This window comes from Stegodyphus dumicola, chromosome 11 (assembly GCF_044657685.1).
Source record: "Stegodyphus dumicola isolate Sdum_Otavi_A_Nest chromosome 11, ASM4465768v1".
Taxonomy (NCBI): Eukaryota; Metazoa; Arthropoda; class Arachnida; order Araneae; family Eresidae; genus Stegodyphus; species Stegodyphus dumicola.
The window spans coordinates 148,431,284-148,447,721 of record NC_140778.1 but is presented as its reverse complement, the minus strand read 5'-3'; the positions used below and the strand labels follow the sequence as shown (position 1 = coordinate 148,447,721).

Genomic DNA, 16,438 nt, shown 5'->3' with positions numbered 1-16,438 from the left:
TACTATTTGTTCTACACAAACACGACCATAGTTTGAGTACGCTCCCTGCTCCCATTCAGAATTTGTAAATGTGCTTTCTTAGGGGTGCTATGTGTCCTACACACACGACCATAGTTTTAGTAAGCTCCCTACTCCCATTCAGGGTTAGTAAATATGCTTTCTTAGTGGTGATATTTATCTTACACACATAACCATAGTTTCAGCAAGCTCCCTGCTCCCATTTAGGATTAGTAAATATGCTTTAGTAATGGTGCTGTTTGTCCTATACACACACGACTATAGTTTGAGTAAGCTCCCTGCTCCCATTCAGGATTAGTTAAATGCTTCTATGGGCAATTAGAAGGAACAGCAGTCCTGACAACTAATTCGAAGATTTGTCTTAACTTTTCGAACAATGGTATACTAAATTGAGAAGCGATAAGGGTAAAAATATATGTGCGGGTTAAATGCTTGAGGGAGTATATATTCCAGCAAAGAAGGTTAATTGTATTCAATGAAGTTGTCCAAAAGAATGCTATTATAGCGTTTCTAGAAAAGGGGATATAATTTGGAGTAAGAATGCACTTCCAACCTGAATGAATTCGTGTAATTAGGAGTTGGCTATTTTCTCTTTCTGTTGTGAAAGTCGTGAGTTTGAACAGAAAATCGAAGGCTTGAGTTAAATATTATTTGTTTTAGCTGAAATTCTGTTGACCTAGTGATCCTTTTAATAGTAAATATGCCTCCCGAGAAATGAAACAAACACAGTGCTGCTTTCAAATGCCTAGCCATTCATTTTTCGAAAGAAAATGGAAGTCCTGCTGCAGTAAGAATGTTTGGTGTTCGTGAAAGATGGACCGGATAATGATTATTTATTAATGGATCAAAGTAACAATGATTGGGAAGATGAAACAGAATTCGATAAGATATAACAGAAGACGAGCATAGCGAATTTTTCATGTTATCTGATAAAGAAAATGTTTAATTTCATAAGTTAAGTCATTTCTTTTAAACTAGCAGGGTTCTGTTGCACGTAAAAATCTAATTTTTTCCTTATGTTTAAGCTGTCATTATGTATTATATATAACGAACACCTGTAAATTTTGGTCGATGTTTTTGTGCTAAAAGTGCGCGTTATATCCCGGAATATTCGGCTTATAACGCGCACTATTTATTTGTACATCAGTACGGGCTGAGAATTCATAGGTGACCTCTAGCGGCAAACACAGAGATTGCGCCGAATAACAACAGTTCCAGCTACGCCACACATCAAGGAAAGTGCGATGTTTTTGTTTTAGCTAGAAAGGATGCTTGATCATGATTAAAAAAGAAGGTGCTTGTTTCATAGTTGCGCTGCGATTAAGTTTTCTTTTAAATTTACGGAAATTTCTAATACGATTAATGAGTATTTGGTGTTTATTCTTAATTTAAAGATACACATAACTTTCATTGTTTTCACGAAACATAAATCTGATTAGAATCAGCAATGGCCAAGGCCAACGCAGAAGTTACTCAAGTGAATTCGTAACTTCGCAAGTACTGAGTATGATTTTGGTAATTAGATTATTTAAATCTTGAGGTGCTTTGTGCAATCTTACGTCGATCTGATAGTGAGTTATTTTTCCCAGGAAATTATTATTTGGTAAACTAATTGCATGAATTAAAAGAGTTTTGAAACTGTGAGCATCTTTGAAAATGGCAATCACATTCGATGTTCAGAGATTTGTACGAGAAAACGCAAAATTATGTTTACCTGCCACATGTTTCGAACGTTTCCACGTCTCATCCCCTTTGGAGACATCTGTTGTGTTGTGAAAAACAAGATCCGAAAAAAAAAAAAAAAATGGCAGCAACTTTGGGATGTTCAGCTTCAAAATAAATTAAGACATGTAAAGCCTAGAATTGAGCATTGGGAATTAACCAAAAATCGTAAGGAGGAAGTTCTTTTGACTCCCCTCAGAATTGGCCACACTAGAGTAACACATAACTACCTTTTAAAAGCTGAGAATGAGCCTGTTTGTTCAAATTGTAATGTTTGTCTATCTGTCCATCATATTTTAATTGAGTGTCCAAGTTTTAATAGTCTTCGTCAGAAATATTTTAATAGCTGTGACTTACCTCTCGACCGTTTAATCGGAAGAGAGGTCAATATTAATTTATTTTATTATTTAAAAGAGACTGGCTTTTATTATCTAATGTAATTTGTTTTGAAGACTGTGTCTTGAATTTTAATGTGTGCTTTTAACTTGTTTTTATATGATTGAAGACTGTGTCTTGAATTTTAATGTGTGCTTTTAACTTGTTTTTATATGATTTCATCCTCTGGATTTGGTACATTTGTATACTTGCTTTTAATTATTGTATTTTAATTTCATCATTTGTAATCATCCCATCTCGTGTTTGGCGCGCTATAATCATCTTTGGTTTTGCGCCATAATCTCTCACTCACTCACCCTCACCCGAACGTTTCCTCTTACGTAAAATAATTCCAGTTTTGATCATTTAGAAAGTGATTTGTTAAAATTTTTTGGAAGAGTGGAAAATTTCCAGAATGGTAATTTGACTGGTGTAATCATTAATTAATCATTATTCGATTAATTAATCCAGAAATTAATCATATTTCAAAACTCAAAAAATTTTTTTCAACAAATAGATTTAACTTATTGGTATAAAAAGAGATACATAATTAGCATGTACATAATTAATAATAATAAGTACTGTATATAATAAGTACTGTGTATAAGCAACTGCATATGTACGCATATCATTTACATGCTTTTCATGATTCTTGTCTGAAGAGAAATCTATTATTCCTGTTGACTTTGGTTAATCCACTGGTTGGCCCATTGCAAAATATTATGTAATATTTACAAGGTGACTGCGTAATAGAATGGTGGTGATATCTGCTCAAGTGATCTAAACGGATTTTCTCAGAAATCTTGCAAAATAAGACGATTCTTCTCTCTTTGAAAGAAATTGTGTTATATCAAGTGATTGGCCACTATAAAGAAAATGGATTGAAACATTTCAGTGTCCTACAAAATCCAAACATTTGCTTTTCTGTTTCCTTGGAGGATAAACTTTTTGTACCTGAAGCCTGGCCTTAGAAATGTTTCTTTATTTTTGTCATAACTATCGAGACCTATTTAGAAAATCGCCCACTTGTCTTCCTGGTCGGGAGAATTTGTATTTTGTGTGTGTTTTTTAGTCTCTTAGCTCAGGATTTACACGTTGACTGCAGGGCGCATTTTACATGGTTTACCCATGGCCTCACAACATAAAGTTTTCATTATGCGATGTATATTATATTGAAATGTTATCTACAGAAGATAAGAATAGTTATATAATCGTTATTATGTTGAAATATTTCAATATAATATCGTTTCAAAAGAATAAATTGAGTTTAATTAAAAAAATTAAATTTAAATACATATTTAATTAAATATTCTTTGCGCCGTTGCTGCAAGGAATGAAATTTAAATTTAAACAAATTTAAATTCTAAACAAATACTTATAAAAGTAAAAAAGTAGAAAAGCAAATTTAAATTCTAAAAAAAGGAAAAAGCCAAAATAATTTAAAATAATTTAAAAATATGCAAACATGTAAAAGATTTAATTCTCGAACTAATCTACAATATCATTTAAATTCAGAAGCAAAAGCAAATCAAGTGTAAAATCTCAATTTTCACACAAAATATCTTTCACTTAATTTTTTTTATCAATTTTCACAATTTTTCAACAGAACACACATTTCAAATTACATACAGTTTACATTTTTTTCACATACCACATCACTTTAATTTCCTTCAAGCAAACATACATCTCTTGATTGGCTCAGTTACTTAACTCCCTAAATAATTAATATTACTACCTTTAGGATTTTTAATTTAATTTAATTTAATTAATATTAATATTTACAAAAAAATTTTTACTATAACAAAGATAACAGCTTGACACTCAACTTTACCTACATAAGCGCCATCTATATAATTTGAAGAACACACTTACTTCTCTTTCACAACACTTTTGCGGCACTTTTGCATATTTATTTTAAAAATTGTGAATTAGTTCTTTTTGTTACTTTTTGTTTCTTATTGGTTTATATGGATTATGTATAGTTCTTTTATAGTTTCTTTTTATTGATATGCATATTCGTGTAGGGGAAGTTTCTGTAGACAAGGATTTCTAAAATACATTGGTTTCTAAATTTTTTTATTATTTTATAAAAAATTAATTTTTAAAAAATTTAATTTTTTAAGAAAAAGTTTAATTCTTGACTTTACTTGCTTGTTTCTCAAAAGACTTAATTAGTATTTTCTTTTTTGAACTTTAATTCTTAAATGTTAATACTTAAATGTTAATTTCTAAGGGTACCACTTTATTGGAATTACTTTTGGTTTTGACTTTTACCCTTTCCTGCATGAATGACGAAACACGAATTGAATGATTGGAGAGTTAGGTTTGGAGGCAACTTCCCCTTGATAAGTCTGTCTGCTGCCTACTCTACGATCATTCACATATGCAATTTTTTAAAAAAATTGTTTAATTTAATTTTAATTTATTAAATTAGTAGATTTATTTTCATGGATAGATTTTACACTTGATTTGCTTATGCTTCTGAATTTAAATGATACTGTAGATTAGTTCGAGAATTAAATCTTTTACATGTTTGCACATTTTAAAATTATTTTGGCTTTTTTCCTTTTTTTTAGAATTTAACTTTGCTTTTCTACTTTTTTACTTTTATACGTATTTGTTTAGAATTTAAATTTGTTTAAATTTCAATATATTATGTTGAAATATTATCTACAGAAGATAAGGAGAGTTATATAATCGTGTTTAATGCATTTTTCGCGTTGGGGGATCACCGGTGACCTCCGAGGCGCTGTAGACCATTTTTTTTATTTATATTTAAATTTTTTGAAATTAATTATACTCCATACCCTTATAGTAACAGTGGTACTTTTTATAGATTTATCAGTATCGATATTTACTTTAATTATATATTTTTACTATTGTTCGCGTCGGTGGTCACCGGTGGACCCTACGGATCTGTAGCCAAGTCGAGTGCTGGCCACGGGTGACCCCCACTGTTAACAATGACAATACTCCAAAGTCACGCTTTCAAATGAGCAGTAGTTCCATTGCATTAGCAGCTGAAAAGGAACTAGGATTGCATTGCTATTTACCGTCTTTGTATGTGAGCTTCCCTATGTGTGGTACTGATATAACTCTGCTGTGGAGAAAGCGTAACCAATTAAGTCATTAGCCACATGATTTCATCTTCGCTGCATTCTGCGGGGGGGGGGTGAAAAATACGAATCGATGAGTGACTCTCGGGGTAACGATCCAGGCACCATTGAATCCCGAGGAGTGTGGGACGTTGCTGACGCCTGACGATTATATTTAAATCGACAATTCTATCTCCAGGGAAACGGTGAAGTGGTCAGTATACTTTTATCAAAGGGTGAATTTTTGGGCCAAGTTCTTGTAACTGAATTGTTAAGGTGTTTTTGAAATAAAATAAAAACATGAAATTCTGGTTCATAGTTTCAAATTTTATTCCGTAGCAATGAGCACTCGTTATCTTTTCGTATCTGCAGGTAATCACAAATGGGAGCAAGCCTCTATCGAAGATATTGTGGCTACAATACTGCATATTGGTCTAATCACTTACAGAAGGGAGGCAACTCAAATATCTGGAGGTAGGATCATAATAGACTTTCGGAATGTTACATGGCATCAGTTTCTGACATGTGCTTCGCCCACGATGTTAGGATTAGTCTTCAGTTCTGTGGAGGTAAGTGCTCAGACAGATCAAGTATACAATGTCTGTGTATTTCATTCTACATGCAGGATGAATAAATCCTCGTCACCTTTTAAATTTTAAATGTGTTACGATGGCAGTACAGTTTGTGAAAGCAAGGATGAAGACGCTTGTTTGCACACATTTTAGGCGATTTTGATTTGCTGTTAAAGAAAAATTCTTCTGCTTTGAATTTTTCTTTTAACTGAAATTATATAATTTCAGATTATAAGTTACCGTACGTTTGACAATTTTGTTTTTTCGATTTCAAATGAGCAGTAGTTCCATTGCAATACCAGCTGAAAAGGAACCAGGATTGTATTCCTATTTACCGTCTTTGCATGTAAGCTTCCCTTTGTGTGATCCTGATATAATTCTGCTGTGGAGAAAGCGTAACCAATTAAGTCATTAGCCACCTGGTTTCATCTTCGCTGCATTCTGGAGGGGGATACGATAGGTAACGGTGTAAACAAAAAAGAGGGGAAAACGTCCAAATTTAGCTTCAACTGGAAACCTTTTTCTAAACATATCTTCAAGGAAAAACGGAATGCTTCAAATGTTGCAAAAGTAAGGTCCTAAGACAAATAATCCTTTCCGGCACGCTACCTTTTAAAGTCGGAGTTTTGATTTAAAAAAAAAAAAAAAAAAAAAAAAAAAAAAGGTAGGCAATCTAATTAGGCCGAGAAGAGTACACAAGTAAAATTTTGTGAAGATAGCACATATCGTTTATATTCTGTGGGTGTGCCCAAAGTGGCACACTGATTGAACAGAGCTTGGAAAAGAGTGCTGAAACGAGCATTGTTGTCAATGAACTGACCGATGAGATACGGAGAAACAAAGAATACAGATTCACAGTTGTCCTAGATTATCGCTGAGCCCGGTCTGGGCACACCTAGGGTTCGTCGTTTGATTTTAGGCAAGATTTCAAGGTAAAAATTTAAAACTAATATAGAATAAGGAGATTAGCATACAGCCAAAAACATAACGTAGAAATTTCTTTTCAAACAATTCCTTTTATACCCTAAAAAAAAAAAAATCTGGAAGATTTCTTTGAAAAATGAGGGTCTTAAAAAACTAAACATGGCTAAAATATATGGACTGGTTTGTGTTGAACTGCCATCTACTATAAATAAAGAAGGTTCAGAGTAACCTATAGTAACTTATAAATCCTTTTTCCTTCAATTTTTCTGTGCATACAGAAGGAAAGTTTTAGGTGTGTCCAGACTGGACACACTGAGCCGCAGATGGTTAAAAGGTTTTGTAAAGTCATCTGAGTAAGAAAGCTGAACATTGATATGATGAACTGAGAAACGATAATAGTAATTTCCCGTCTTCAGCCGGCGGAAGTGACGTGACGCAGTCATGTTTTGAATGACGTCATCAAACTTTTGTTTTTATTGTTTGGCAACGATCTTATATTTTCAAAGTTTTTATTTTTTGTTGCAACGACCGACATGTGCAAGAATCGCTTTAGTGTCTAAATTATTTATGAGCAAGAACAACTGTAATGTCAAATTATTTATATGTCAGTACAGTTCTAATATCAAATTATTTACTACTCAGCACAGATCTAATATCAAATTATTTACTACTCAGCACAGATCTAATATCAAATTATTTACTACTCAGCACAGTTCTAATATCAAATTATTTACTACTCAGCACAGATCTAATATCAAATTATTTACTACTCAGCACAGTTCTAATATCAAATTATTTACTACTCAGCACAGATCTAATATCAAATTATTTACTACTCTGCACAGATCTAATATCAAATTATTCACTACTCAGCACAGATCTAATATCAAATTATTTACTACTCTGCACAACTCTAATATGTAACTATTTACTACACAGTACAGCTCTAAAGTGAAATTATTTACAAGCCTTCACAGCTGTAGTGTCGAATTATTCACAAATCAGCATAGCTCTAATGTCAAATTATTTACGAGTCAGCGCAACTTTAATTATAGAAAACAAAAGACGAATATGTATGTATGAATATGTAAGACGAGACGTATGATAGGATGAGATTGCCCATTTTCTTCCCTGAATTTACATTCTCTCTCTTTTTTTAAACTCACTTCATTCACTCTGAATGAAAAGACGAAACAGTAAAATTTCAGAAATGTTTTAACACAAAAATTAATGTGTTAGTTAAAATAACCTTGTAGTTTAAAGTGTGTTAAAGGTCGAAGCTATAAAGCTCAAATCAGAATGAAAAATCGGAAATGAAATTCCTCACTTACAAATGAGTATTATTTTCAAGACGTACTTTTTCTAGAATTTTTCCTTTGCTGTATTTAAAGGACTTTTATGACCTTTGCAAATTTTTTTTAACTTAATTTTAAGTTATTTACTTTGCCGCCTGAAAAAATGATCATTTCAAAGATATTGCAATAAAAATTCGACTATCGTAATTGTCTATTGTACCTCCTTTTTCAGAGCTATATTAATATTTTTTCAGAACTGTTGGCCGTACCGTCTAAAAGCTATACATCTAGTGAATGAACCTAAAGCTTTTAGCCTATTCTTCAGCATGCTGAAATTTGCCATGCCGAAAAAGGTACAAGAAAGGGTAAGGAAATTTTAATTGCTTATTATGCAGTTTTTGTAAAATAAGCTTTTATTTAAGATTAATAAAACAATTAATGAACAAAAAAGTAAAAATTATTTAAAGGAAACAAGAGATTTAATAAGTCTGTTTCAAAATTCATGGACAAATTTATGTCGCGAATAAAACCTGTAACGCCCATTATAAATTAAAAACAATAATGGCTTTTACATTTTATGATGCAATTAAATGAATAGATTTCTTTACTATTTATTTAGGTGCCCACACTTTTGTCGCTCGCAGAAAAAAAATGTGGAAGAATTCCGTAAATAGAATTTATTTAGGTGCTCACGCTTTCGCGATATAAAATTGCAGAAGAATTCTGTAAATAGAATTTATTTACGTGCCAGCGCTTTTGTTATTCGCGATATGAATTGTAGAATTATGTTGTTATGAATTTTGTATACATGTTAACTACACGTATACAAAATTCACAACAACATAATTTTAGTAAAATTATGCTGTCTTTCTTGCTATCGAATTGCTCGTTTTGGGTAAAAGCTCTAATTTTAATTTAATTAAATTTTTCAACTGTTTTTAACTGTATTTCGTGTATTAGGATTTTCCATGTTTTACAATTTTTGGTAAAAATGTTTTGACTTTCTACGTGTTTTTGCTTTATCGCGAAGTCACGACTGAGTTGGTTGGATGAGAAATATACCTCTAACTAAATTCGAGGAAATAAGTTTAAATAAAATGTGCCAAAAAATATGTAAAATTTTATAGGCCGTACAAGGAACACATGTGATATCCAGATCTGATATTTCATAGAGGTGTTTATTTTTTATATAGAAGTGCTGATCTTTTAATTTTGAGTGTAACAATGTCTAAATTTTAAAAGTAGCTCAAGTAGATCGTAAGATAAAGCAAATATTCTCCTAATGGACATTGGAAAATTTAAAATTTGATAAAAAATGTTAAAACGTCGCCAAGTTGGCGACAGAAAATATTGCCAAGGACCGGCCAGAACTTATTTGCTCATACGAGGGTTGGAACTTTAATAGTGGCAACTATTTATTTACAAGGAATACAAAAGTGATTCATGTCACCATGTTTTACAGTCCTTCAATATAGTCGCCAGCATTGTGTACAACCGGTTTCCAACGATGTGGAAGTCGCAGAATACCTGTAGCAGCGCCTGTTTTATTGATAGTTTGAATGGACCGGTCTACTGCCGCAAGAATCTCAGGAACAGTTTGGAAGCGAGTGCCACGAAGTGGTTCCTTCATCTTAGGAATTAAGTCATAGTCACAAGGGCTTAAATCTGGGGAGTATGGTGGATGGTAAAGCACTGCCAAGCCCCATCGCTTAAACAAATCAGTCACAACTTGCGCTGCATGCGGCCGAGCATTGTCATGCAAAATGAGAGGAGCGTTCTGCAGAAAGTGTCGCTGTTTTTTCTCAAAGCTGGTCGGAGATTGGGCTCCAAAAATGAGCAGTAATACTGCGCAGTGACGGTCTGCTGTGGGGGAACGGTATGCGTTAGGATGACACCATCGCAGTCGTACACGAGAATCACCATAACTTTCACATTGCTGGGGTTCTGACGAAATTTCGAACGTTGTGGTGACCCTTCAGTTCTGGCTGGTACGATCGGGCCCAAGTCTCATCCAGCATAATGATACGGCGTAAAAAAGCATCTTCTTCGCGCTCATAGCGCTCCAGGTGGGTTCGGGCACCATCGTATCGTAGCCATTTCTGCATGTCCGTCAATTGATGTGGAACCCATCGTGAAGCAATTTTTCTCATGGACAGGCGTTCTTCAGAATGTGCAACACAGTCGTATGCGCTAATCCTGTTTTGTCCAGCCAGCTGACGAATCGTTTGGCGGCGATCACTGTCCATTAGTGCGGCAACAGCTTGCACGTCTGCATCACTGACACTCGGACGACCTGGCCGCAGCATGTCCGCCACGTTTTGGCGTCCTTCATTGAATGCTTTCACCCATCTTGCTACGGTTCTGGAAGGCAATGAAGATTCCCCGCAAGCCCCCACTGTCGTGCTGTATGACCTCTGGCACATTCAATTTTTATCCAACATCGTTGTTTTTGTTTTGAAAACATCCTGACAACACTTACTTTAGACCGCGGGCTAATACAAGGATTCGTTCTTCGCGTCACTCCGCATGCGCGTGACGTAGGCAGGACGAGTCTTTTTGCTGAGAGGTAAGGTAGGTATGTAGTTTACGTGTGGTATACGCGATATTCTTTGGTTTTGTAGCGTAGCGTTTTTTCAGCTGTGTTGCCACTATTAAAGTTCCAACCCTCGTATATCGCATTCTATTTGAGCTATTTTCGCAATTAAGAAATTGTTGGATGCAGACTTGAAGGCCCTACAGTTCTGCACGAGAAATTAACGCATATATGCATAATGTGTAAATTCAATTACAGTCAAGATAAGTACAAATATTATTTATCTCCTAAAATCAACAAATAAATATATAGCTAAGTAAAACAATATACGATACACAAAAGCAGCAATACAGACAAAAGAATTTAAATATTTACAGAAATTTACAACAATATTTTCATTATGGCAGAACATTTTTTACATCCACTTACTGGTCGTTTTTGATTCTTTTTTGCCGCTGGAAAATGTTAATGAAAGCGAATCTTTGATAAGATATTTTCAGGCTTTTATCCTGAGTGATGTCATTTTAAGCCCAAAAGAAATACTAGGCACAAAATACGATTCTTATCCTACTATAAATGCGGTTGTTTCATTTTTCATTGAAGTCTGTCGCCATTCAGAAAAACGTAAAATATTACAGAGGCTGTTCCCACACATTTTACATGATTTTTGCATTGCATTTACAGGAAAATTTTTAAATGTTCTATTTTATAATCTTTTTTTCTTCGTTATCTTACTACATCGCAATTTTTAAAACTATTGTAGAATCAGAAGATATATTTTATCCCAGCCCTCATGGACAGTTTACGAAAGTCCAAGGAGGGTTATAGCTCACCTTTCGAACAATCCGCTGTTTAAAAGTTAAAGCGCGAAATCCATGGTCGCTACAGCAGGATATTTGGTATTGATATGAGTGAAGGGTGTGGCGTCGATACCTCTTTTTAATTCCATTTTTTTTTTATGTTAGTGGATTTTGTCATGTGGTCCTTGCTTTGTCTTGATGCAATTCTACTCATTAATGACACTGCGGTAAAGAAAAGGTATTTTATATTTGAAAAATGGGTACGAAATATGTTCTTGATAAAATGTGGATTTGATCTTCACATTTCTCTTCATTCTGTTGTTACATATGTCTTTATTGGAAGCATTAATCTAAACATATAAAACAGCTCAAGTATCATACATGTACAATGATAAACAATAAAAAGAACCAACCTTTATAAAGTACGAATCAGAATCAATGAACTATAAAGTGTTTCTCTCGTCTACTTACATGCCATCGTAGTGTAGTTGTCAGCAAGCTGGTCAGCGGGTATCCCAGAAATCCGTGGTTCGATTCCCGGCCGTTGCTCATTTTTCACTTCTCCCGCTTCCGAAACAATCTAATGTCTCTACAGTAGCACCCGAACTAAAAGGGTGGTGGATGATTCTCCACACTCAGGATTTGGCGATTGGGTCCCCTAAAACCCAAGTCGCCCTTTAAAAGAGGAGCAGTATATAAGGTATTTCTCCCGCCTTCTTAGCGTCCCTTCGTGGTATAGTGGTCTGCATGCTGGACGCGTATTCCAGAGGTCTGTAGTTCGATTCCCGGCGAAAATGTTGCTCATTTTTCACTTCTCCCGCTTCCGAAACAATCTAATGTCTCTACAGTAGCACCCGAAGTAAAAAGGGTGGTGGATGATGATTCTCCAACTCAGGATTTGGCGATTGGGTCCCCTAAAACTTCAGTCGCTCTTCAAAATGGGGGAAATATATAAGGTATTTCTCCTGCCTTCTTAGCGTGCCTTCGTGGTGTGGTGGTCTGCATGCTGGATGCGTATTCCAGAGGTCTGTAGTTCGATTCCTGGCGAAGACGTTGCTCATTTTTCACTTCTCCCGCTTCCGAAACAATCTAATGTCTCGACAGTAGCACCCGAAGTAAAAGGGTGGTGGATGATGATTCTCCAACTCAGGATTTGGTGATTGGGTCCCCTAAAACTTCAGTCGCTCTTCAAAATGGGGGAAATATATAAGGTATTTCTCCTGCCTTCTTAGCGTGCCTTCGTGGTGTGGTGGTCTGCATGCTGGATGCGTATTCCAGAGGTCTGTAGTTCGATTCCCGGCGAAGACGTTGCTCATTTTTCACTTCTCCCGCTTCCGAAACAATCTAATGTCTCGACAGTAGCACCCGAACTAAAAGGGTGGTGGATGATGATTCTCCAACTCAGGATTTGGCGATTGGGTCCCCTAAAACCCCAGTCGCCCCTTTAAAAGAGGAGAGTATATAAGATATTTATCCCGCCTTCTTAGCGTGTCTTCGTGGTGTAGTGGTCTGCATGCTTGTCGCGTATTCCAGAGGTTCGTGGTTCGATTCCTGGCGAAGGCGTTGCTTATTTCTCACTTCCAAAAAATCTTAATGTCTCTACAGAACATGGGAACAAATGTAAAGCGTTAAAAATTTAAACAACAATGAAAGGAAGATAAGAGATGCAGTCTTTACAAGGAGTTCATGAAAGCTCTTTTTGACAATATTACCTATCATACCTTTAAATATTAAAAAACCATGGCTTTACACCGTTTTTTTAATAACTAGATACAAATAATTTTCTTCGGAAAGAGCACAAACATAGCCCTCTATCCATTGCTTCTTTAAAAGCGTCATTCTGCATGAAAACAAAATTGTCAAGTAACAGACGATAAATTAAACTTTCAAAAATATAGTTGCAGTTAAATAAAATTTTAAGCAGACGAGTTGTTTTTATAGCAAAGCAAAGTCGACTAAAAAGCAAGCGAATAGCACCTCTAAAATCATATTTAATCTATTTTGTTATTAATTAACAAGTTAAATTACTTAAAAACAATAGATGCAGTTCTTAAAGATTATTATTTTTTATTTTTTAATCTGATTGATTTAAATAAAAATGCACTTAATTCATGTTAATTAAAAAATTGAATATGTCTTACAGAATTAATGTTACATATTTTTTTCACTTTTCAAGCTTACGGAAGTTATATCATGTTCCCATGTTAGTCTAAATGCATATTCTTCTAACAGTCTATAAAATGTTTCGCTATTCCACCTCTGTAGAGAATTTCTACTGGAAACGCATACGAAGGTTGCTATTTATATTTCTGGCCTTGGCAACAGAAAGTGTTGCTAGGCGACCGCAGACGGAAAGTTTGATATTTTAACCATATCTACTTAAGAACGTTTTGCCATTTTGGCGTAATTTGTATGGATTGTTCACGGCAAATTGAAAAACTCATCTGGGGCAAAAAATCGAATTAAATCGTGAACATTTTCTTGCGACTATTCTTCATAACTTTCGACGTGGATTATCAAGACGAGCGCTTTAATGAACTTAATTCTTTATACAGCGATAAAGCACCAACCTACGGCTCTGTCAAAAGCTGGTACAGTACAGCTTTACTTATCCGAACTCCGACTATCCGAATCGCTCATTACCCGAATCACTTTCAGAATTTAAGAAAAAAAAATTAAGACTGAAAAATTTAAGAGTGTGGCCACATGCAACTTCTCATTGTCAAGCTGATTCGCAATTTGGTTACTCGAAAATGGTTGAAGACAGTCAACACATTTGACCAAGATGTTCAGCAAGCAATGACTTCAGCACTTGTAAGTACTCTACAGTATGCTATGTAACATGTACGTAAAAGTGTTGCATTTCCGTTTTAATTAATTTTCTTTAACTTTGTCTTTAAAAATAGTTTTTTCTCCCATCTTCAACATGCAGTACACACAGTAATTACCGTATTTGCCGGCGTGTAAGAAGTGCTGGCCTATAAGATGCCCCCTCTCTTTTTTTATACACATTTTTGAAGGATAAGACTGATCATTATAATGAGTTTACGGTATTTTAAATATGAGGTAATATAAATACAAAGTAATACTTTCTGCAAATACCCAATCTATCTGGAAACGAACACCTTTTAATCTTCTTCGTCAAAACCCAGACACTCATCTCCAGAGCTAAATGAAGAATCACTTGAAAAACCTCTTCTAAATTAGCATCTGAGTCCTCATACAACAAATTGTCTTCTGTACTCTGTTTCCATGTTGTTTAGCATACGCAATCACACGTAGCTTCTATGCTATGTTATAGCAACTTCGACGTTGTTTTTGAGCCATAACGTGACAACAAAACATAACGTGTAACAAATTTAAGAAACTTGAACAGGTACTGGTAGAAGCTGGACCAGCACCTCCGTAGTACCACAGGTAATTGAGCTATTGCTAAACCTAGCTAACTGTTAAACTTTCCACTCCAATTTTGAGGAAGAATACCCCGGGGGTGGTTCTAGGTTCTCCAGCCCCTCCTTTTTACCATCAACCCGTTGAGAGGACTTTCTGAGATAACTGACTTCTTGTATTAATAGTGTACACAAATTATATTGAGAAAAGACTGACCTTGAAAAGTTCAACTGATGCTTCCAAAAGTCTAAATGTATGAACAAATGTCCTTTCTAAGGCGGAAGGTGTAATAAACAAGTCTTTGGTGCTCCCGTCCATCAGCATTGCGTAGAAAAATGAAATTGTTGGAACATTTGTATTTTAGAAATATATGGAGATGAATAAGCGTTAGATATGACAAATATCCAGTCCGAGTCTTTGGATATGTATAAGAACGTCTCTGATTTTAGTCCTAAGGTGTCTGTTCTTTATTGCGTATTTCGTAAATGGTATTAGATTGTTGTAAGGCTTAATCAGATGCTTGCCGTCTGTTAGATTACAATCAAAAATTTAATGATCAGGGTCACCCCTTTCGCACATATGCAGAGATCTATGGGGCACGTGCCTCTGTTATGGAAGTAGGTGGGGAAAGGACCGTGCCCTATGACATACTGATTCAGAACATGGTCATAGTGTAGCACCTCTTTGCCAGTTCTTGGGAAAACATCGGGAACTCTTCTGCCTTGCAAAGCAGAATCCCATTCTTCTTGCCACTTTGAGTCGACAATTGCATTCAGTGTAAATTTTGTATAGGACTTTGGCCACTGGACAAAGGAACTTGAAGTCGTTCACAAAAACTGGAAAGTTTAACCTTTTGAAGACAGGATGGCCATTATAATGGTCATAGAGTCCCCTCTTTGAAAAGACGGGGTTGTCCACTTTAGTGGCCATGTCTTTTTCCCTCATTTTACAGGCTGAAAAAGCGGTGAAATGTCAAATTTGACGTCCCTAGGGTTTTAACAACTTATCTCTTTCAAAGGTCTTCCTTCTGCGACGTAGATACACCCCTCTGAGAATCCATTAAACTACACACAAGAATCTTTGTTGCAGATAGGAGGTGATTTCTTAAAGGAGGGAAAGCATTCGGTTCAAGATTCCCCATCCTTTGGTAGCTTTTACTTCTGCCAAAGCCTCGGCCTCAAAAGGTTAAACGAACCCAGCTGTGATCGTCGATGGCAACGCAGGCGCATTCACTGAACTCTACGTAACTGTAATATTCCAACAGTCTGCAAGGAAACATGAAAAAAATCGCATATAATCAAAAACTGAGTATTGACATATAAGACGCACTCCGTTTTCCAGACCTATTTTCAAAGGATAAAAGTGTGTCTTATACGCCGGCAAATGCGGTGATTAAAGGGTACGTAGACCCTTTCTTAGGAAATCATCCAGTTATCCGGATGGTGTTCGGTCTCAATGTATTCAGATAATTGGAGTTCTACTGTGTAACGAATTCAGTCGTGGTGGTCGACATTAGCTCCAGGACGAATTCCGGGAAGGTCGTCCAAAATCGGTTGTTGTGCCAGAAAATATCAATCCTGTGCGTGAACTGATAAAACAAGATTGTCATGTGTAACACCATGAGATTGAAGTATCTTTGGGCGTTAGAATGACAAGCATCAGTAAGGTATTGCATGAACATATTGGCTGTTAAAAAGGTTTGTTCGCGTTGGAT

General features: G+C 35.3%; 1 protein-coding gene across 2 annotated transcripts in view; it reads left to right on the top strand.

The window, feature by feature from the left end:
- Positions 1-16,438, top strand: part of LOC118186925 (alpha-tocopherol transfer protein-like) — a 58,077-nt gene that overhangs the window by 38,999 nt on the left and 2,640 nt on the right. For both annotated transcript variants that reach the window (XM_085827309.1, XM_035357106.2), the window contains exons 3-4: positions 5,583-5,779; positions 8,256-8,366. In XM_085827309.1, coding sequence (XP_085683435.1) covers positions 5,583-5,779; positions 8,256-8,366 — 308 coding nt within the window. The remainder of the gene's footprint in view (positions 1-5,582; positions 5,780-8,255; positions 8,367-16,438) is intronic.